Below are 24,111 nucleotides of genomic sequence, written 5' to 3' on the forward strand. Positions count from 1 at the left end.
TTTGCAGTCTTTTATTTATATCTTGATAAAAGTAAATTGTAACAAATTGTGGTGCACCACTACAAAGGACAAAACTTTCTCTTTTGATTTGACTTGTCTAAGAAGTCTCCCCCCGGCTGTGGCATTACCCTGCTGGTTGGTTGGGTCTGGTGCTGGTTCTGAAAATACGGGGGACCCCTACTCGTTTTGTCCCCCATATTTTGGGAGCAAGGTCCGGTCCTTGAGCCTGGTGCTGGTTTTAAAAAATTCACTGCATCTGACTGATATATGCAGGATGCCAACTCGTATTTGTATTTATACGAATGTGTCAGAATATGCCCACCTACGCCATAGGCCAAATACGAATCAGTAAATACGGCATATTAGTAAATCTACCCTATTTACAATTCGTATTTCGGGAAAAAAAAATACGACATGACGGACATAATCATTAATATTAAGAATATGAATACGACTGAGTCGTATTCGTATTCTTAGTAAATTTTCCCCAAAATATCCGAGAAGAACTAAATGTTGATAAATAAAATCTGCAAATTATTACATTTTCAATTCACGTTAGGATTACCTGTAAGATCTTCTGTGACTGTGACTACAACATCCACGGGACCACTGAAAGTTGTAGCTACAGAATCGGACGGTGTATGCTCATAGCTTACAAGCTTCTTCAGCTCTAAATTAGTGAAGCTAAACTTTGAATAACCATTTATCTGTAAATGTAAAAAAGTCATACAACATAGTAAAAGGAAAGAAACTGAAAATTAAAAAAAAATCATAATATCAGCAAGAAATAAGCAGTATACAATATACCTTTAACATAAAAAAAAAATGATGCACTGCATGTGGGAAGCATATAAAGGGGCAGATGTATTAAACCTTAACAAGAGATAAAGTAGAGGGTGATAAAGAGAGTTAAAGGACCAGTCAATTAGCTACTAACTGCCAAGTTACAGGCAGTGTTTGAGAAATGAAAGTTAGGGGGCTAATTGGATTGTCCTTTATCACTCTTAGGGCCTTATTCTAGTTCACTCTTAGAGGCAAATTCCTTCTTAAATAGACAAAACCATGTGCACTGCAGGGGGGCAGATGTAACAGGTGCCGATAGAATTAGATTTGGGTGAGTTATTTTGTTTTGGTGCAGGGATACTAACTGCTTTATTTCTACATTATATAGATCTCACTTTGAAGAAAAACCCCACCCAAATCTTAATCTCTCTGCACATGTTATATCTGCCCCACCTGTAGTGCACATTGTTTTGTCGATTTATGAAGGAATTTGCCTCTAAGAGCGAACTAGAATAAGGCCCTTTATATTTTGTTAAGGCTTAATATATTTGTCCCAATACCGTGTTTGGTATAATGTACTCTCATGCTGTAAACTAAAGGATAGTAGTATTTACCAAGAACTACCATAACCATATAATGCAAGTTTTGGAACTTTAAGCTCTAACATCTGGTTTAAGTCACATTGGGGCAGATGTATTAAGCTTTAACAAGAGATAAATGCAAGGGTGATAAAGAGAGATAAACGTCCAGCGAATCACCTGCTAACTGCCATGTTACAGCCTGTGTTTGAAAAAAGTCAGTATGGAGCTGATTGGCTGGACGGTTATCTCTCCTTATCACCCTTGCATTTATCTCTTGTTAAGGCTTAATACAAGGGCGTAACTACCATAGGTGCAAGGGGTGCAGCTGCTATGGGGCCCAGCGCTGAAGGGTGCCCATCTTTGCTGTGTAATTAATATGTTTTACATACATTTATCACCATCAGTTGCTAATTAGGGGGCCCTTACAAACTTTTGCTATGGGGCCTACGAATCTCTAGGTACGCCACTGGCTTAATACATCTGCCCCACTATTCCTAATATTTCACATATTGGGGCAGATGTATTAAGCCTTAACAAGAGATAAATGCAAGTGTGATAAGGAAAGATAAACGCAGCCAATCACCTGCCAACTGCCATGTTACAGGCTGTGTTTGAAAAAAGTCAGTAAGGAGCTGATTGATTGGACGTTTATCTCTCCTTATCACACTTGAATTTATCTCTTGTTAAGGCTTAATACATCTACCTCATTGTAACTTACATAGATAAACATATGCACAAAATAATATAGCCGCACACTGACACACGCATAAAAAATAAACTGGCAAACATATATACTGTCACATATACACACTGTTTTACACAAGACACACTTTAATTATGTTTACTTATATATGAACATTTTTTTAATTGACACCCTTGCCTCTCCACCAAATGACATTAATCCAACTGCATTCAAGTCAAATAAATAATTGTCATACAAAGCACAATATAATATGTAGGTGCTATATTAAGCACTTAATAAATACATAAAACAAATTACATTTTGTGAAGTCATGCGACTTTCTGCATTAATGTAACTGTATTTTGGAGAAGCACATACTGGTGAGTGTGGTATGGGACTCCAACAGTCGGGATCCCGACAGTCATTATCCCGATGTCGGGATCCCGACTGCCCGGAGTCAGACAGCATGGCGAGCGCAAAAAAGCCCCTTGCGGGCTTGCTGCGCTCGCCACGCTGCGGGCACGGTGGCTCGCTATGTGAGCCACCTATTCTATTCTCCCTCTATGGGGGTTGTGGACCCCCACGAGGGAAAATAGCGGGTGGCCGTCCAGCACCCGGCTGTCGGCGTTTTGACAAGTCGGGATCCCGACGTCGGGTAAATGACTGTCGGGATCCCGACTGTCGTGAACCCGTCCGGCACCCATACTGGTAGTGTCTGCATAGTATCCTAATATTTTTCACCTAACCTTCATGTGTGAACTCAAATAAGGCTTACGATACAGTACCATCCCTTTAAACCAGAATGAGCATGGGACATAGGATCTGTGTCTGAACAGAACAGTGTACATAGGTATATGTCCTTATTCATATTTGCTTGATTATATTACTAATGCCTGACCTGGTTGGTCAATATGGGGTAGGATGGGGGCATGTAATGTTAGCACCCCTGTAAATGCAAACAAAAATAAAGAAAGAGCAATATATGCTTGAGGAAGCCAAGATTTTTGCAGACAGTCAAAGGCAAGTGCAAATAACATGATAATAATGATGACAATGATGAAAACTTACATACTGTATTGATATCTACATATGAATGCTCTCCAATATTGATTGGTGCTGTCTTTTTCGCTTGGGAATAGATTATGCTTTTGTGAGCAAGTTTAAGCAATTTATTTTGTATGGGTCGCAAACTATAGCATATGCATGCTGCTGTTGTCTATCAGAAGGCATCTTGAACTGTGAAATACTATTAAAGCAAAATTTTGCCAAAATGTTGGCATTTTCTAATAAATCCCTTTGTTAATGTGATGGTTACTGTGTATAAGAAAAAAAAGTTTCAACTGATTCAGCAATCGGCACAGCACTACAGTTTTTGCACAGATGGATTTTTAACCGATGGTGGAACAAATGTGGTGAGTGCTGCTGCTACTACTACTGTACCTTGTAAATTTATGAGAAGCGTTCAATACAGAGCATTCATGGTATTTTAACACTTTGTTTTATATATATATATATATATATATATATATATATATATATATATATATATACAGTATATATAAATTCTTTGTATATGTGGCACTCACGTGACTCCGCAAATTGATGACAGTAACAACTGTATATATATCATATACAATTGTTACTTTCATCAATTTGAGGAGTCACGTGAGTGTCACATATACAAAGCATTTATATTGGACTGCACAGTAGTGAGTTCATGGGGGCACCCGTGCAAGATATGTTGTTATATACATATACTCACCTCAAAAATTTTGGTGATATTGTTTTTCCTCTTATAAATTGCTGTATTCCATAAGGTAATAGTCAACTTTCCTTTTACTGGCATTCCATAGGTATATCTACAATTCAAGAAAAATAAAACACATCAGCACCCACATAGAAAAAAAGTACACACTGCTCTCCGACAGGAAAAAAACAAACATCATATTGGAGCCCACAGTACAAAAAAATAACATATTGGTCCCAGAGCAAATAAAAACACATTGACCGTCAACAGGAAAAAAAACAAAAAACATGTGCCCCTTTGAAAGAAAAATCACATTGACCCCCGACAGGAAAAAAACACAACATAAAAAAGTCACATTGAACCCCAACAGAAAAAAGCACATTGGCCCACACAAGAACAAAATGGGGAGGGTAAGTGAATGTCCCTGGGTTGGGTGGATACTGTGTCTAGGTGGCATGTTGGGTGGTAGGCTGTACCTGGGGCAGGAGGGGTACAGTGTATAGGGGGACTTAGTATAGAGTGGACAGAGTAAATCTCTGGGGCTGGGAGAAGTGGGATCTTCTCGGTAGTGTACATCTCTAGGGCCAGGAAGGGGGTAGTACTGCAGATTGTGTATGCTCCTGGCCTTGGGTATACTGTATGGGTATAGGGCTGGAGGGGTAAATCTTCCAGAAGCTGGGGGGTAATGGGGGGGTCGCGGTAGGGCAGATTATCACTATGTTCCACAGTTAGGGTGGTGGTTAGGATGGGTACTGTATTGTGAGGCCTGGAGCAGAAGTTCCATACACGCTGCTGCTGCTGCTGGGGGCAAGATGGCAGTAGTAGTTGTTGGAAGAAGAGAGAAGGCTGGCAGTAGAATTGTAGAGCAGAGAGCAGAAGTGTGGAGCAGGGAGTAGGCTGGTAGCAGTGGCATAACTATAGTGGGTGTAGGGGATGCAACTGCAATGGGGCCCCGCAGATTGGGGGGGGGGGGGGGCAGAAGGCAATCCTTTTTATTTTTTTCCAGATTTTTTTAAAATATTGTTGCGCGGGCATTACTGCTGCCATACAATGTGAAGGGGCAGGGGCACACGAGACAAGCTGGAGCCATGAGTACCACCTGCACTGCGGCCAGCGCTGGGTCACCTTGCTTCCTCCCTTTTACACTGCCTATCTCCCTCTATCCCCCTGCCTCCCTCTCTCTCACTCCCCCTCCATCTTACAACTCCCCTCTATCCCCCATCTTCGCTCTCTATCCATCCCACATCCTCTTTTATTTTTTTTTTCTCTCATGTGTTTGCTATCTCACTCTCTTTACTGCAGCCCCCTCTCTCTCGCTTTCCCTGCTCCCCCTCTGTCTCAACACTCTCTCACTCCACCTCAATATCACCTCTTCTTATCTCTCTCTGGGGCAGATTTATTAAGCTTGGAGAAGAGATAAACTGGAGATAAAGTGGAGAAAAGGTAAAAGGAGATAAAGCACAGCCAATCAGCTGTGTTTGAAAAAGACAGTTGGGAGTTGATTGGCTGGTGCTTTATCTCCTTTTACCTTTTCTCCGCTTTATCTCCAGTTTATCTCTTCTCCAATCTTAATAAATCTGCCCCTCTGTCCTTAGTTTTTTTCTTTCTCCTCTATCCCCCCCCCCCCTCCCCATGCTTCCCCTCTCTCATTTTCTATCTCTGATAGGGAGGGAGAGAGAGAAATAGTGAGAGACTGACACCTACTTTCTCACTCCCTGTCTCTCCCTCTCTTTCCCTGGCACCCCCTCTGTCCCTATCTTTCCAACTTCCTCTGCCTGACACCTCTCTCTCTCCCCATCTCTTTTTATTCTCCATGACACTCTCACTTTCTTGCTCCCCTCTTTCTATCTCCCTCACTGACATTCTCTCACTCTTGCTCACCCCCCGCCTCTTTTGCTCCCCCCTTTCTCTCTGACACCATGTATCCCATTTCTCTCTTGTTTTCTCATTCTATCCTCCCTTAACACTTCTCTTTTTTTCTCTCTCTTTCCCCTACACTCTCTTGGTACTACCATATGCAAAGAGTAATGCAAAGGGGAACTGCCCTTTGCAATCCCATCGCTACCTGGACTTCTGGGTCTGTGACTGGGAAGTCCCTTTGCACATGATCAGAGGTGCCTGAAAAAGCGGGGCATGCTGGGAGGAATCAGTGTCAGATCCCTCACACAACAGAGCTGTGGAGAGAAGCCCATAGGCTTCTATGGGGTAACGCCAGCTACAGCTGGCATTACCCTCCACAGGGGAGCATTAGAAATTGTGGGCTTTTTATTGGATTGTTACTTTGGTACATTCTGGCTTGTGTCTTTGTAATGGTAGTACATTCTTTAGTACATTCTGGCTTTGAAGTTTTGCCATGTGGCCCACAAAGTTCTAGTTATGCCCCTGGCTTGTAGCAATAGTTGGAAGCAGGAAGTAGGATGGGATTAGTAGTGGAAAGAGGGAGCAGGCTGGGAGTAGTGCAGACAGGGGTTAAAGTGAGGGGGAACGAGGTGGAACATTTTAACCTCCACATTGGCCCTGCACAGTAATTGTTACAGGAAAGCATTCTAGTTTGCAAGGGGATGCCAAAAACCCTACCACTGGCCCTGTCTCTGTCTAATGGGGGGAGGGGATGGGGTGTAATTAGGTGGCATATAGAAATGAGTTCCCCCACCGCTGGATGACCACTTTATGCCCTGAGTGCGGATCAGAGGGCAGACTGTGAGTAAATGTGGGGAACAGGGGGAAAGAGTGGGAAGGCTGGGAGTAGTAGTGAAATGCAAGGGACAGGCTGGAAGTAGTGGTAGTGTTGATCAGAGGGAAGGATGGGAGTATTAGTAGTCAGGAGCAGGATGAGAACAGTTGTGGTAAGGGGTGTCTGGGGATCAGGATTTGAGTAGTATTCATAAGCAGCAGAGAGCAGGATGGCAGAAGTGGTGGGAATAAGCTGGCAGGATGGAAGTGCAAAGGATTCAGCGAGAATAAGTCAGAGTAAGTTGAAGAAGCATCTTACCTCTTTTCAGTAGCTCCATGTCCTGGCCGCTGTTGGCCCCGTTCACAGCAGCCTCACAAACACAGGATAGAAAGCCTGAGTGAGTGTGACAGGAAGACTTGCATGTCCTGCTCCTACAACTCACACCTATCTGTGTAGTACAGCTCTCCTCCTTCCGCAGCCCCAAGGAATGACCCATCCCACAAACACAGGAAGGTGGACAAGTGGTGGACAGCAGAGAACAGAGACACTGTATGCACGGCAGAGGGTTACTGAAGAATGACATAGAGCTGGCAGATTCCAGTTTCTGTTCCACAGTGGAATGCAAATCTAAGAAACATGGCTGCCAGCGCTTGCAGTGTCAGCCTAGGCCGTCATGCAGTGTTACAGTCTGCTGGCCTAAAAGAGGGGAGCAAAGCACTGGCACAGCAGGAACTTTCCCATCACCTAGGTGGCCCAATCCACCCCTGCCATTATCCATAAACCGCACAGCATAATTAAAAAAGTACAGAATTTGCAGTGATACTTTAAGGTATGGCGCACAATACAAAATAGTATTAATCTATTGCTACTATCCTTGTTGTAAAGTCAGTACAGATGTAGCCGCACTCATCGTTTTGCTATGCTACAACATCTCAGCTCAATAGTTTTCTATGAGCTGCAGGTGCGAAGTATGTGCACAAGTGTGGCGACGGGTATACAATAATTGTCACGCACGTCGCACGTGGTGATTGGAGAGGCAACATTGACCACGGCTACACCTGTATACAGATTTAGATCGCACACTGATATACAAATGTCACATATAAAATTAATCATTGCATTCTTGTGAACCTATTTGCAATAGCAGACAGTGGCTACTGAGGACAAAGTCATGCAAATGTAAAGTAGTTTCATCACCTGAAGGGCAAGAATAAGCCTTTAGGGGTTAGAGAACACTTAAAAAAAAGAGTTGTGTTCCTACACCCCCTTCCTTGTCCTCGTCAGTACCATCCCTAAAAGCAGGGATGGGTGGGAGTGAGTTTGCACCCAACACAAGTTACACTTATTACCTGTCCACTGCTGCTGCTGGCTACTGTATAGAAGCGGCAGTGGCACATTGAGCATGGAGAAAGGAGACTGCTGCTGCTCATCAGCCCCCATCCACAGACCAGCAGCATATGAGCAGCAGCAATCTCCTCTCTCCCTGCATTATGTCTAACTGCTGTATTACATATCAATGCGGCTGGAGGCAGTAGACAGGTAAGAAGTTCTCCAGCCGGTGGGGCCTACTGAAAGAGGGGTTCCAGGGCATTTTCCCCTTGTGCCCCCCCTTCATTAATCAACTTTAAACACCTGACTTATAATTTATACAAATTTAAGGTGTTAGGCAGTGAGTAGAAAGTAGCATAATGTTAATAATTGAGCAGGGCATAGGCAGAAGTAGGGGCATCTCCAAAAGTATTGTGTTATGCGGTCCAGACATTCCTAATTACATCTGTAGTGGAAATAAACACATAGAACTTGTTTACTGCACTTAGCAAACAATAGAAAGTCACGGATGTCAATTACAGACAGAAAAATATTCATGACATATGGGAGTCATTACTTTCTGTTGTATAAAAAGGCTGTTTGTGGATGATTAAGATGCGTTATGTCTCACTGCTCCCATCACTCTCAAGAGCCACCACTTTATGTCTGTCCTCAGCCAGCATCCAGGAGAACTGGACTGGGTATTTTGAGAATATCCTATTGTTTAAAATTTCTCAGAAATACCAATTATGCAAGCTGTTACTGGCTGACAGGCATGCAAGAGCATCCCAGCAGAGTGTTCCTTATTTTTTGCAAATAAAAGCATTCTCTATTGGACGTGCTGAGTGAATTGCAATTATGACCTACATTGTAATTATTAGCTGTGAAGGTCTGCATTGGAAAAATGACGAACTTACTTTGCTGTGACATCACCCTCTAACACGCCACTCTTCAGCGAATAATGGGAGGGTGTGCTTAGTAAAACTTCAAACTTCGGTAGAACTATATTACAGATAATGACAATATAATTAATGCAGAATAGTAGTGTAAATGCAGCATATAGATCTGGTATTTTAGAAATGTATAAGAATAGGATTATAAAATAATACTTACCATATTGAGCTACAGTAAAGGTTTGATAATAAAGCTGGTGCTATAAAGAAAAAAAAAAGGACATTACTTTCCAATATTATAGCACAGGAACTGTATTGATATTTTGTAGTTGTCCTTATAATTTGTGCTCATGATATCTAGTGTATCTCCTCCTTATCAGGCAAATTTTAAAAACAATGACCTGACACCATATAAATGGCCCAAGACTAGTGTAGTGTTCCCGCTAGGCTGTTTTAGCGAGTCCCGCGAGTGGACGCGGAATACATGTAAAGTAATCTGCATCTGCTCGCCACGCTTCCGGCTTGGTGGCTCGCTGCGCTCGCCACACTTTATTAAGTCAACTCCACACTGACGTGGATAGTGGGGGTATGAACAAGTTGGGAGGATGCATAAAGTCATTAAGTCATAAGAAGGCAGGCAGCGAGATAATTAGTTGTCCAAGATACGGTATGTGTAAATAGACTATACTATAGGGTTGATTTTGAGTTGTTTTGGTTGCACATGACTGTGATAAAATTGCATGAGATTTGTCTCCTGATGTAGCACATGCGTTCTATGGCACATCTACTGTACACTTGTCGCACTTGGCCTGATACACGCAAGGACAATGAGATGATCCTATCACAATTGGCAGATGGTTTTAGATCTGTGAATGGGTAGGAGCAGCACTGTGAATGTGCAGATCTGGTCCTATGTCATCATATGTCATTTGGTTGCTAGTCTGCTTTTATTTGGGGGTCAGGAGGAGTAACGTGTAAAGAAAATGTGGGCGTTTGGTAATTTTTTTGCTGGCATTCTGAGCAATCTTAGGGTTTCTCTGATGCCTGATCAATGTTGATCCAACAGTGTGTCATTTGAATGTAGCGGATCTGGGTAGCTAGCCTCACGCTGCACTTTGGGGATCCCGACTGCCTGGACTCAGATAGCGTGGCCAGTGCAACAAAGCCCCTTGCGGGCACGGTGGCTGTCGGGATCCCGACTGTCGGGACCCCGTCTGGCACCCATCCAATCAACATCCCAACACATCTCATTACAAAGAAATTGATGCAAAACATAAAATACCACAGACTGTATAGACTTTAAAGAAAACATTGTATACACCTTAGTTATAAATATATATTTTTTTTGTATTTTCATAAATTTATATAACAAGTTAATTTAAAAATGTATTTAACAAATGTATGCTGTCTATGCAATAACTTCTCAGGAGTTTCCCATCTGCTACCAATTGCCAGCGCACGTCTTGGGAAAGGTGTGCGCCATCAAATTTTCCATCTAACTGTGACTTTGGCCAATCAATGTAACTTATCTAACCTTATCCATGAACAAATGCAGCTGGCGTCCTGACTGCTTTGCTTTAGCATCTTTGATGTATACTATCAAGCAGAACAAAATAAAAACATGCCCTTTTTGTTTTTTCTTTATTTTATCTAATTCGCTCAACATTCTGTCTGCTTTCTGGAATGCTAAATATGTTTTCTCTGCTGCTTTACATTCCTTTACGAAAACATATTATGCAGATTAAATTAATCCTCTGATCAATTAAGAAACAAAAATAAGCATTATACGAAAATAAAAGGTTTTCCCATTAGGGTTCATAGAGGGCATGCGCCAGATGTACAACAAGACATGGATTCTGCTTATTATTAATCTTGTTTTCAAAATACCAAATCAAAAACAACACAACCCAGTGAAACGGAAATCACAGAATTACATTACAAGTGTCTGTGATCCGTGACCGAGGATAACCACTCATTATACTATCAGAAACTCGATGGGAAGCAAAAAGACAATTATTTTTGTCCTAACATTACAATAATAACAATAACAAACAACAACAACAAAAAAGTTAACAAACATAATTATTGCCTGTTTATGCTAAATGTCACAGCTAGAAACATCTCAGGAGTCAGATAGCCTTGTAGCCCTACATGCTTAAGCAATTACTACTGAAGTCTTTTAATTGAAATGTTCTGATTATGGGCCTGATTTAGAAATGATTATTATTATTATTATTAATATTAACAGTTTCTTTTTTAGCGCACACATATTCCGCAGCACTTTACAGAAAATATTTGAACATTCACATCAATCCCTGGGCTAGATGTACTAAGCTTCAAAAGTGGTAAAATGGAGAGTGATAAACCACCAACCAATCAGCTCCTAACTCCCTTGTCACAGGCTGCGTTTAAAAAATGTCAGGCAGGAGCTGATTGGTTGATTATTTATCACTCTCCATTTTATCACTTTTGAAGCTTAGTGCATCTGGCCCCCTGCCCCTGTGAAGCTTACAATCTATATTCACTACCACATGTACTGTACATGCACATAGATACAATCAAGGGTTAATTTGTTGGGCGCCAATTAACCTATCGGTATATTTTTGGATTGTGGGAGGAAACCGGAGTACCCGGAGGAAACCCACGCAAGCATGGGGAGAATATACAAACTCTGGACAGTTAGAGACATAGGCAAGTATTCAATGCCGGTGCGAGCAGCCGGCGAGGGGGTTAAACTGCGAGGATCACAGAAAACCAGTGATCCTCGCAGTTTAACCCCCGCGCCGGCCGCTCGCACTATGCAACGTTCTGGGGGAATCCTCGCAGTCACAGAACGGCGAGGATCCCCTAAACTGCGAGAGCCGAGGCTAGTGCAGCAAGCTCGCTGTAATTAGCCTCGATTCTCGCAGTTTTTGGAGGCACATTCGCAAATTCCCCCTCGCTCAAAAAACGGAGCGAGGGGGAATTTGCGAATGAGGGGGGTCAGTTGAATACTGACAGGGTGAGCGGTGACTGCGAGCAAAAAGTCCTGCTCGCAGTCACCGCTCGCCCACGGCATTGAATATATGCCATTGTGGGAATCGAACCTGTGGCCTCAGCACTGTGAGGCAGTAATGCTAACCATTACACCGGCCGAACTTCCCCGCGGACGATGGGGATGTATGCAAACCGATGATGTACATACAGATCTGTCCTGATACTTCTTTGCTGTGTATAGAAGCGTTCTGTAGCAGGACTACGATGCGTATGAGTCTCGGATTCTGGGTTTCTGTTAGAATGAATGGGTGCAGGAGAATGCATTTGCATATGACCAGTGGCTCCCATTCACACAGTTGTCATCTGTGATGCAGGCATGGCAGCCACAATGGACACATCTGTACATCTGCCAACCTGAGGGTTGCTTGGCTCGCTGAGGCTCATGCGGAGCTATTGAATGCTGTGCCTTCAGACCAGCTTGCAGGAGGCATCTAGATACCGCCTGCAGCATTAGCATATTTTCACACAACAGCTGCATCCAAAAATGCATCTACTTACTGCATCCATCTCTGAATCTGGCCCTATGCTAATGGTTGTACATGTTTTGCAGCTTCATAAAGAGCCTGCTGGGCTGACTACTGAATTTGGCATGCTTCTGCCGTTTTTATTCCTTTATTCACAACTATGTTAGGTACTTGTGTATTATCACGGCGCCCAAGTTTCTTACGTACAACACCGTAGGAGAATCGCATCACATGGGCCATTTTAACGGCCGTTCGATGCAATGCGATCTGATTTTCCTATGTAATTTATTCACTGCTCTCTTAGCCCCAGGGGATCGCATCGCACCTCCCCATATATAGGGTGTACAATGCCATTAAATTACCTATACAATAATATGATTGTTAGACAAACAAGGAATCCCCACTTAACAAGGTATGCGTTCATGTGAAACCCAGCAACTTAAGCCTTATACACATGGGGCGATATCTGCTAGCCTGCATGCTTAGTGATGCAGGCTAGGGAAATCACGCTGGCTCCTGCTCACTGTACTGACCAACTGTCACCAACTGCCTCTGGTCATGTGACTGGCTCCTGACTTTTGTGCAGCTGCAAAGGCTGTTGGGAATTATCCTTTTGTGTAATCAAATAAACTACAGAGCAATCCACAGTGTCACACATAATACATCACATAGCAGGGTATTAAGGCCCATCCAATAGTGCCTTATTAAAGATTTATTGTCCCTGAATGTGTGAAAAGTGCCAGATCATATGTAATTTACTTTCAATTCTGATCCAATATGCAAGCCCCTGGGCACATCAGATCGGATCCCCGGGCAATGAATGGGATCACATACAATACATTGGATGCATACAGTAATTACCATATGCAATGCATTATATGTGAACTGGCTGCCAAGGTATCGCATGTGATACGACAGACTAACATATGGGGGCCTTGACACACACATGTGATAGATGAGTACTGTGATTGAAACTAAATCTATAGTAGTCCCAATCTTAACCCCTTCACGACATTTGACGTATATATACGTCATGGTCGGGAAGTACTTCCCGACACATGACGTATATATACGTCATGACTTCTAACTGTCACTGCGTCTAGAGACGCAGTGACAGTTAGGTGATGTCTGCTGTCCCTGACAGCAGACATCCCCCCTCGCCGCCCAGGGGGGGCAGGGGTGCCCCCCCCGGTCGGCGATCGCTGTGATTGGCTGTTCAAATCTGAACAGCCATTCACAGCGTTTCCTGTGTTACCGGCGGCTAAGCCGCTCGGTAACACAGGGATCGGTGGTGATCGGTGCTGTCAGGTACAGCACCGATCACCACCGATGTGCAGCCCACCCCTCGCACCCGCCGGGCACTCACCCGGCAGCAGCAGCGGCTCCAACGGCTCCCCCGGAGCGTCTGGAGCGCACGCAGCGCTGCCCTCCTCCCCCCTCCCCCCCGCAGCAGCAGCAGCAGCATCAAGCTGCTGAAAAAGGTTTACAATAAAATACAGTATATGCACTGAAAATATATGTATATATATATATATATATATATATATATACATACACACACACATATATATATATATATATATATATATGTGTGTGTGTATATATATGTATATATATAAATATATATATATATACATATATACACACATATATATATATTTATATATATATATATATGTGTGTGTGTGTGTGTGTGTGTGTGTGTATATACCCCACCGATCGCCAGCCCCCCCCCCCCCCCTCCCACCCGGCAGCCCCCCTCCCTCCCACCCACCCGGCTGCCGCAGCGCCAGCACCCCTCCCACCCCCCCGCCAGCCGCAGCGCCAGCCCCCCTCCCAAAGCTGGTGACTAAAATGGGGTCACTTGTGGGGGGGTTCCACTGTATTGGTGCTTCGGGGGTCTTGCTAATGCGACATAGCACCCACCATTCATTCCGCCACCAAAAATCACTCCTTCCCTTCTGAGTCCTGCCATGCACCCAACTGGTATTTTTTGGTCACACGTGAGGCATTGCCGTACTCGGGAGAAATTGGGGCACAGATTTTGGGGTGCTTTGTCTCCTTCATTCCTTGTGAAAATAAAAAATTTTGAGCCAGAACTGCATTTTTCTGTAAAAAATTACATTTTTTTACACAAAAATGCAGATCTGGCTCAAAATTTTTCATTTTCACAAGGAATGAAGGAGACAAAGCACCCCAAAATCTGTGCCCCAATTTCTCCCGAGTACGGCAATGCCTCATGTGTGACCAAAAAATACCAGTTGGGTGCATGGCAGGACTCAGAAGGGAAGGAGTGATTTTTGGATTTTGCAGCACAGATTCTGGTTGAATGACCCCCGAAACACCCATACAGTGGAACCCCCCCACAAGTGACCCCATTTTGCAAACTACACCCTTCAGGGAATTCATCAAGGGGTATAGTGTACATTTCAAACCCCCCGGGGTTTCACCAATTTTGATACAACTGAGCTGTGAAAATGAAAAATTAATTTTTTTTCATTTTCACTGCCCAGTTGTACCACAATTGGTGAAACCCCTGGGGGTTTGAAATGTACACTATACCCCTAGATGAATTCCCTGAAGGGTGTAGTTTGCAAAATGGGGTCACTTGTGGGGGGGTACCTAACTTTTAGCATCTTATGGTGCCTAGAAACCTACATGGTGCCTAAAAAATAATCTCATAAAAAGGAGGCTCCAAAATCAAGTAGGTGCTCCTTCTATTATGAAGCCTGTGGTTTGGTCACCGTGCACACTAGGGCCACATATAGGATATTTATGAAAACCAAAGAATTGGGGGAATCAATTTTTAGTCACATTTCTCTAGTAAAATCTACTGTGTTCCTTAGAAAAATGTATTAAAATTGCAAATCTGCAAAAAAAATGAAATTTTGAAATTTCACCTACACTTTCTTTTAATTCCTGTGAAACACCTAAAGGGTTAACAAACTTTCAAAATGCTGTTTTGAATACTGTGAGGGGTGCAGTTTTTGAAATGGCATCATTTATGGGGGTGTCTCACATACAAGTCACTCAAAGTCACATCATAACTGACCTGGTCCCTAAAAAAATCAGAGTTTGAAATTTTCTTGAAAATTTGAGAATTTGCTATTCATATTTTAAGCCTCCTAGTGTCCAAAAAAATGAAAATGAGGTTGAAATAATGATGGCAACATAAAGTAGACATATGGTCTATGTTAGTTATTCACTATTTTGAGTGGTAAGATTATTTGTCTCACAAGCAGAAAATTTAACATTTTGCAAATCGCAAAATTTTCCATTTTTTTACGACATTTTGGTATTTTTCACAAAAAAACACAGACTGTATCGACGAAAATTTACCACTAACTTGAAGTACAATGTGTCACGAGAAAACAATCTCAAAATCACTGGGATAAGTAAAAGCAAAAAAAAGTTATCCCCACTTAAGTGATACATGCCAGATTTGAAAAAAAGGGCTCTGTCAGGAAGGCAAAAACTGGCTCTGTCATGAAGGGGTTAATACTGAGTGGGACTACTTAATTTATACTGTCGCCGTAGCACCGAGGAGTGAGCAACAGACCTAGTAATTTTCAGGGCAGGGCTTGTAAACAGGGGGAGGGGGATGCTGCTGACTCATGGTCTCCTTGTTATAAGGGCTGTGGATATTTAAAAGGACATGCTGTCTGATTTCATTTTTTTTACATTTATTATGTAGTGCACTGTCCATGGGAAGTGGTTTGTTTAATTGAAAATGTAATATGAGACATGTCCGATCTCCATAATTCCAAAACAATACTTCAGTACTTTCATCAGCGGTCGTATGGGAATTTTGATTTGGGGGTATGGAAAATTGCAAGGGACTAAAAGGCCCTTTTATCACCATCCGCATCTGAGGATGCAGATGTGCAGTTATAACATTGGCCCTAATTCGATAATTGACTTCATCACATGGATGTATAAATTATCGCATGCAGGGACAGAGCTGTGATAAAGCCACAGAAGCGATATTAATGGCTTCCAATTAACTGATTCAAACTCACAGTGGAGGAGAGGTGCACCCTTGGGAGCAGGAACCCGGCAGTAGGTGACTACATTGCCTCTCAGAGTTCCGCCTCTGGGCAAACTCACCAGAAACTTACTGTAACCTACATTGTGCAGGTTATTATATTTACTCCTACAGTATGTGTTATATGCTAGAATAATTTGCTCTGTTAAAGCAAAATCCATATGATCACAGAAACATAGAAACATAGAATTTGACGGCAGATAAGAACCATTTGGCCCATCTTTTTGATCCTTATTTCTTTGTAAGGATATTCATATGCTTATCCCAAGCATGTTTAAATTGTTCTACTGTCTTAAGGCCCCCATACACTATACGATTTGGGCACGATTTCACCCGATTCGGATGAATCGGGCCATGAAATCGGCCCAAATCGCATGGTTTGACAGCCCCCCCGATCCGATGCGCGGTCCCGTGCGCATCGGATCGGAGTCGGGCAGTCGGACCGGCTGCACATAAGATTTCCTAAATCTTATGTGCAGCCTCCGGGCGGGGGACGCCAGAGCCAGGCAGGGGGAGAGCGGGCAGCGTCAGCGGTGACAGGCGCTGGGGAGGGCGATGCTGGAGAGCCGGGCTGGGGACACAGGCAGCAGCGGGCGGGGGTGGACGCCGGTGAACGGAGCTGGCCGGGCGCAGCATGACCGGGGACGGGGAGAACGCTGCAAGAAAAAAAAAAAACCCATTACAAATGAATTGGAAGCCAGTGATTGGCTGAGAGAGCTCTCTCAGCCAATCAGCACTTGGCTGAGAGAGCTCTCAGCCAATCACTGGCTTCCAATTCATTTGTAATGTTTTTTTTTTTTTCTTGCAGCGTTCTCCCCGTCCCCGGTCATGCTGCGCCCGGCCAGCTCCGTTCACCGGCGTCCACCCCCGCCCGCTGCTGCCTGTGTCCCCAGCCCGGCTCTCCAGCGCCCCCCCACCGCCCGCTGCCTATTTGACAGCTACAATGCCCGGCTCCCCCCTGTTGCTCCCCAGTGTCCCTCACCCCGCTCTCCCCCTGCAGCTCCCCGGGAGTTTTATATGATAAATCGCATGGCGATTTATCATATGCACAACTTGGCACATCAAGTGCCTTATCATGATGGAAACCTCCCGGGGAGCTGCCGGGGAAATCGGGTCCGACTTGTCCCTAGGACAAGTCGGGCTAATGTATGGGGGGCCTTAGCCTCTACCACTTCTGATGGTAGGCTATTCCACTTATCCACTACCCATTCTGTGAAGTAATTTTTTCTAATATTTACCCTGAACCTACCTCCCTCCAGTTTCAGTGCATGTCCTCGTGTTCTATTACTTCTTTTCCTTTGAAGAAAATTTCCCTCCTGTACTATGTTAAAACCCTTGATATATTTGAAGATTTCTATCATGTCCCCCCTTTCCCTTCTCTGCTCCAAACTATACATGTTAAGATCTTTTAGTCTTTCCAGGTAAGTTTTGTGTGCTGTAGGCCATGCACCATTTTAGTTGCCCTTCTTTGTACAGTCTCTAATGTATTTATATCCTTCTGAAGATATGGTCTGTACCAATGACCTATAAAGTGGCATTATTACATCTTTTTTTTTCTGCTACTGATTCCTCTCCCTATGCAACCAAGCATCTGACTAGCCTTCCTCATTGCTTTGCTACATTGCTTTCCTGCCTTTCAGTCACTTGAAATAGTGACTCCTAGATCCCTTTCTGCCTCAGCAGTTTCCATTATAGTACCCTTGATACTATATTGAGCCTTTGGGTTTTTGAGTCCCAAGTGCACAATTTTGCATTTTTTAGCATTAAACTGTAGTTGCCATGCTCTCGACCTATTCTCAAGTGTACCTAGATCATCAGTCATTTGATTTACCCCTCCGGGTGTGTATACTATGTTGCATATTTTGCAATGTCACTAACAAAGATATTAAAGAGCACTGGTCCAAGTACAGATCCCTGGAGTACTCCACTGGTAACATGTCTCTCCATAGAATGCACTCCATTTACTACAACTGTCTGTTTCCTATCCTGCAACCAGGTTCTTATCCATTTAATTGTTTTATAATCCAATCCCACACTTTCAAGTTTATTTAGCAGTCTGCGATGTGGGACAGTGTCAAATGCCTTACTAAAGTCTAGATATGCCACATCTACAGTCCCCTCATCCTCTATTATTTTGGTCACGGAGTCAAAAAAGTCAATAAGATTTGTTTAGCATGATCTCCCTGCAGTAAAACCATGCTGTTTTGGATCCTGTAAATTGTTTAATTTAAGATATTCCAGTATTCTTGTTGACATGTCAGCTATTATGCAGCCGATATACACTTCTCATTTATAATACAGATGCAGCCAGACTCTCTCATTCTGCCAGCTCGCCATATTGCGGTTTCTGACTGAGCTGGCGGAAGGCGGGTACAGGGACGCGTGAGCCTCTCACACACTCGCGTGTCTTATTGCCAATAATGGGGCACGCAACACCTCGTGCATAAGCATGCCCCATTCTTGGCAGACGACACAAGGAGGCGGACAGCGCACGAGGGGATGGTAGCAGCTCTGATGAGACCGGCTCCATCTGTAGCTCTGTATTATACTGGAACTCATTACTGTAGCAAAAAATGACAATATAAATTAGCAAAGGGTCAATAGTCAGGAATGCTTGACATAAGGCTGCAATGGAATACAAACATTTCAGTGATCAGAGGCAGACAGCACTGATCTTGTAAAAGGTATTTCCTATTGGGTTGGGGATCGCTTGTGTAAGTTTTAGTGAGGATGTCAGTATCTGTCATTTGTGAAAAAAAGAGTTTACCAATTTATCCCCTTAGCGCTGGTATCGATAGGATCCTTTTTCTCTCAAATGGTATACCCAAAACAAAGAGAAAAGGAATACAATAGTGCATTACAGTTATACACAATTTAGGAATAAAAATCCACAGGATGTATTTTTAGGATTTGACTCGTACCCTTTCTTTATGTCTACTATGGTGTAGACAGTAGCGTTTTATAAGGGGGCGGTCACGTCACCGAGGCATCAAGCTTGACTCTTGACCCATGAGGATAAGAAAAAAACTGGATGGTGCAATACAGTTTTATTCAAAAGAAAATTTACAAATAAAAACAGCAGGAGGGACTCTCACCAGTTTGTGTGGTCCACACACGAAGATGCAGACAATAAGATGTTATTACAAATATGGAGGGTCCCAGGCGTCCCCGATAATCTCCCAGGTTCCAGTCCCACCAGGCTGTGCTCTCCAATGGCCAACGCGTTTCGAAACACACTGTTTCTTTTTCAAGGCATATGGAGACCAAGTAACCAGACCTCTATTTAAACCCCTACACATTAATCCTAATGCCAGACATGGAATCATCCTACTTGCTAACATCATACAATTCTCACATAAACTTTGTAAAACATCAGCACAGTCCATGTCTTCTTTTGTTCATACTCGCGGTAAAATTACCGCTACTTCCGGGTTCTCGTAGACGCGATACCGGAAGTGACGTTTTGCGGTTCAACTCGCTGACTTCCGGTTCCGTCTTGCGTTCCAGACACCGGAAGTTCGGCTCCAAGGTGTATCTTTGCGTTCCAAGTGCCGTTTTTGCGTGTCAGCTTGTTTTTGAAGCTATATTGTAGATTTTAGAGTCCCGCATGTTGTCGTATGATTCCAATTACCATATAAAGTGCAAATGCAAAAATAAAGAACAGGGGGAGGTATTAATAATATAATTAGCTAAAAACATATCATATAAAAAAAACATGATAAAAACAGTTAAAACAGTTAAAAGTGGATTAAATAATGCTTTATATACTATACAATTTGATTGGAATGGATGTATAAAACATAAATATGTGCAAAGAGTAGAATGGGGTTTACATGAACCATTCGAGCTCGAAGTCTTTATTAAGACCTTCTGGTAGCAAAGTATTAAAGTTAAAAATCATTGTCATTTCATTTTTTGCTAATTTTGAGCTCAAATCTCCCCCTCTCCTATTTTGTTCTACTTTTTTTAATATGTAACAAGCCAATGATATGAAGGACCGTTTCATAAAAAGTGGATATGAAGAAGCAAAGGTCAATCAATCATTGACAACAGTAGAAGATCTCGACAGAGACACATTACTGAAGCCGAAAGAAAAACGATGCAATGATAATGACGACTTCAGATGGTCCTTCACAACTAATTTTTCATCTCAACACAAAGAGGTGAAAAGAATAATTGGTAAACATTGGAATATATTAAAAAAAGATCCAGTTATAGGCAAAGAGATTCCCGACAATCCTAAGTGTGTCTTTAGAAGAGCACCTAATCTCAAAACCAAACTAGTAAAAAGCCTACATCCAATTTCCCCGAAAAAATCATCTATTACCTCGGTGGGCTTCTATAGATGCGGGGCTTGCATTGGCTGTAAAAATGTGAAAAATACTTTTGGTTCAAAGATTACAGAAATAATGATTAATGGTAAAAAACATACTATCAGGGACTTTTTAACATGCCATTCCTGTAATGTTATCTATGCGATTGAGTGCACATGTTCAAAATTCTATATTGGAAGAACAAGCAGAGCCTTTAAAATTAGAATGGGTGAACATGTGCGTAACATCAAAAAAGGCTTAGAAGTGCATGCACTCTCGTCTCATTTTAAAACAGTCCATAACTGTGATGTCAGTGGCATAAAAAACTTTTACATATTAAAAAAAGTAGAACAAAATAGGAGAGGGGGAGATTTGAGCTCAAAATTAGCAAAAAATGAAATGACAATGATTTTTAACTTTAATACTTTGCTACCAGAAGGTCTTAATAAAGACTTCGAGCTCAAATGGTTCATGTAAACCCCATTCTACTCTTTGCACATATTTATGTTTTATACATCCATTCCAATCAAATTGTATAGTATATAAAGCATTATTTAATCCACTTTTAACTGTTTTAACTGTTTTTATCATGTTTTTTTTATATGATATGTTTTTAGCTAATTATATTATTAATACCTCCCCCTGTTCTTTATTTTTGCATTTGCACTTTATATGGTAATTGGAATCATACGACAACATGCGGGACTCTAAAATCTACAATATAGCTTCAAAAACAAGCTGACACGCAAAAACGGCACTTGGAACGCAAAGATACACCTTGGAGCCGAACTTCCGGTGTCTGGAACGCAAGACGGAACCGGAAGTCAGCGAGTTGAACCGCAAAACGTCACTTCCGGTATCGCGTCTACGAGAACCCGGAAGTAGCGGTAATTTTACCGCGAGTATGAACAAAAGAAGACATGGACTGTGCTGATGTTTTACAAAGTTTATGTGAGAATTGTATGATGTTAGCAAGTAGGATGATTCCATGTCTGGCATTAGGATTAATGTGTAGGGGTTTAAATAGAGGTCTGGTTACTTGGTCTCCATATGCCTTGAAAAAGAAACAGTGTGTTTCGAAACGCGTTGGCCATTGGAGAGCACAGCCTGGTGGGACTGGAACCTGGGAGATTATCGGGGACGCCTGGGACCCTCCATATTTGTAATAACATCTTATTGTCTGCATCTTCGTGTGTGGACCACACAAACTGGTGAGAGTCCCTCCTGCTGTTTTTATTTGTAAATTTTCTTTTGAATAAAACTGTATTGCACCATCCAGTTTTTTTCTTATCCTCATGGGTCAAGAGTCAAGCTTGATGCCTCGGTGACGTGACCGCCCCCTTATAAAACGCTACTGTCTACACCATAGTAGACATAAAGAAAGGGTACGAGTCAAATCCTAAAAATACATCCTGTGGATTTTTATTCCTAAATTGTGTATAACTGTAATGCACTATTGTATTCCTTTTCTCTTTGTTTTGGGTATACCATTTGAGAGAAAAAGGATCCTATCGATACCAGCGCTAAGGGGATAAATTGGTAAACTCTTTTTTTCACTATTGTCTTTTGTCTGGTGAGGGAAGGTGACCCTCATTTTCCTATATATCCCTCAGCGAAGGTACAGCGCAAAAGGTCACACCCAGATATTTGTCTATTCTGAGTATCTGTCATTTGTCTGGAGGTAAATATCCACATTCTACAGCAGTGGTGCTCAGCATGCTGCCCTCCAGCTGTTGTGGAACCGCACATCCAGCATGCCTGGCCACAGTTTGAGTATTCCCTATTAGCAAGATGGTGACAGGCCATTCTGGGATGTGTAGTTACACAACAGTTGGATGAACGCACGTTGAGCACCTAAGATTAGACTGTAATAAATGTTAAAGAACAGCAGAAAATGCTTAAAAGATTAATAAATGTTAATAATATAGTTTTGTTTAGTAAACAAGCCTGTATCTATTGATCTATAGTTTATTTCTCAATAGATTGTAAGCTTGTGTGCAGGGCCTTCCTACCTCCATGGTTTTTTTTTTAATTATTCTTATTTCCAATTGTAAAGCACAATCAAATTTAAAGCACTATATTAAAAAAAAACCTATAAATAAATAAATAACTGAATACATAAATAAAGCTTCATACGTTTGTCTTTGCTGCCATCTGGTGTACATAAAATATAATGTTTAAAGAAATATGTGAATATTTGCTTCAATTTAACTTGTACCTCTGCTTCCCTTGTCTTTTTGCAAAAATATAATCACATGTTAATTCCGGCACTATACCGAGGTGCAGAATAAGGTGTGTGTGTGTGTGTGTGTGTGTGTGGGGTGGGGGGGGGGGGGGGGGGGGGTAACTGAGTGCCAGTATTATACACAGCAACAGAGAGACAGACAGCACACATAATATGAACTGGGGACACTTGAGGATACCAAGTTACATGATGTGTACTGTCGGCCCTAAAATGTGATATCATATAAACTAGAGAACTACAGTAAAGGCCTCCCTATATTATTAGATATCTCCTGTCATTCCTTCACTGTTATATCTCACATTGTAACCATATGGTGCATACTACTGTTTATGATTGTGAATTTGCTATACCTGTTTGCTATACCTGTTGCTATACCTGACCACAGAAGAATCTGATCATCCATTGCGACTACCTCTGCTACATAGTCACAATCTTACTTCACAGGTAGCCTCGATATACCACACACAACCAGCGCAGGTTTCTCTTTATATTTATACTAGTTATAATTTACAGATTATAATTTCAAATCAAATCTCTTTAGTACTGTTACAAATTTTGAGTCAACAGTTGCATATTTGTTAATTACACTTGCACGATTCTTCTTTAAATTGGCTTGAAATGTTAAAAGAATGATTAATATAATTTGTTCCTTAAAACCCTGAAGATATATCCACGTATTTTCCCTAAAATCATATCTGGAGAATGCCAAGTTTTAATACGGTTTTGGAGATTCTACCCCTATCTGTCAATTATCCTAATGGTTGATTCTTCTGCTACTAATGACAAAATAGTTTTGACATCCTAATGGTGTGGATTGTTATTTTGAGTCCAAAACATCAACTAATCACATTTCATGCACCTCTTACATCTGCAAAAAAGATCAAATTTAAGAGAAACTCCACAGGTCTTCAGTAAACGGAGGCATACCTCTAGTTGGTTGAGTCAGTCATTGGACCTCCAGCCACTGAGGACAGGAATCAGACAGCAGCCTTGACCCTCCTAATATTTTTAGAGGTATTCTAGCTAATTTCTAGGTTGCACACCAGGGATCTGGTCAAATCCTCTGGAGCAAAACTCAGGGCCTTATTCTGGTCTGTGCGGCCGGAGCCGAATATGCGGCCAGGACCGTGCGTCCTAAACCCCGCCTTCCGTACGGATCGCTCACTCCGTCCGAATGCGGTAAGCCGCTGACCGCACGGAGCACGAGTGGATTTCTCATGTATACACCTCCTCCATCTCTGGGAACCTCCCCCATCATTCGATGGTCGCATACCATCGAATGCAGGACCGAGCGGTCAGGCAGCTCCCGCGAGCTCAGACCACTCGGGCATTTCTCCGTG

The 24,111-nt window shown here is 42.4% G+C and overlaps 1 protein-coding gene across 4 annotated transcripts in view; it reads right to left on the reverse strand.

The window, feature by feature from the left end:
• LOC146064098 (CD109 antigen-like) overlaps positions 1–24,111 on the reverse strand; it is a 216,304-nt gene that overhangs the window by 155,645 nt on the left and 36,548 nt on the right. For 3 of the 4 annotated variants that reach the window (XM_083177197.1, XM_083177198.1, XM_083177196.1), the window contains 4 exons: positions 8,889–8,928; positions 8,693–8,777; positions 3,809–3,905; positions 566–707 (listed from right to left, as the gene is read on the reverse strand). In XM_083177197.1, the coding sequence (XP_083033323.1) occupies positions 566–707; positions 3,809–3,905; positions 8,693–8,777; positions 8,889–8,928 (364 nt within the window). The other variant, XM_083177199.1, reaches the window with a different exon arrangement.

Source organism: Crinia signifera, chromosome 3, assembly GCF_055691185.1.
Source record: "Crinia signifera chromosome 3, ASM5569118v1, whole genome shotgun sequence".
In the NCBI taxonomy this organism is placed as follows: Eukaryota; Metazoa; Chordata; class Amphibia; order Anura; family Myobatrachidae; genus Crinia; species Crinia signifera.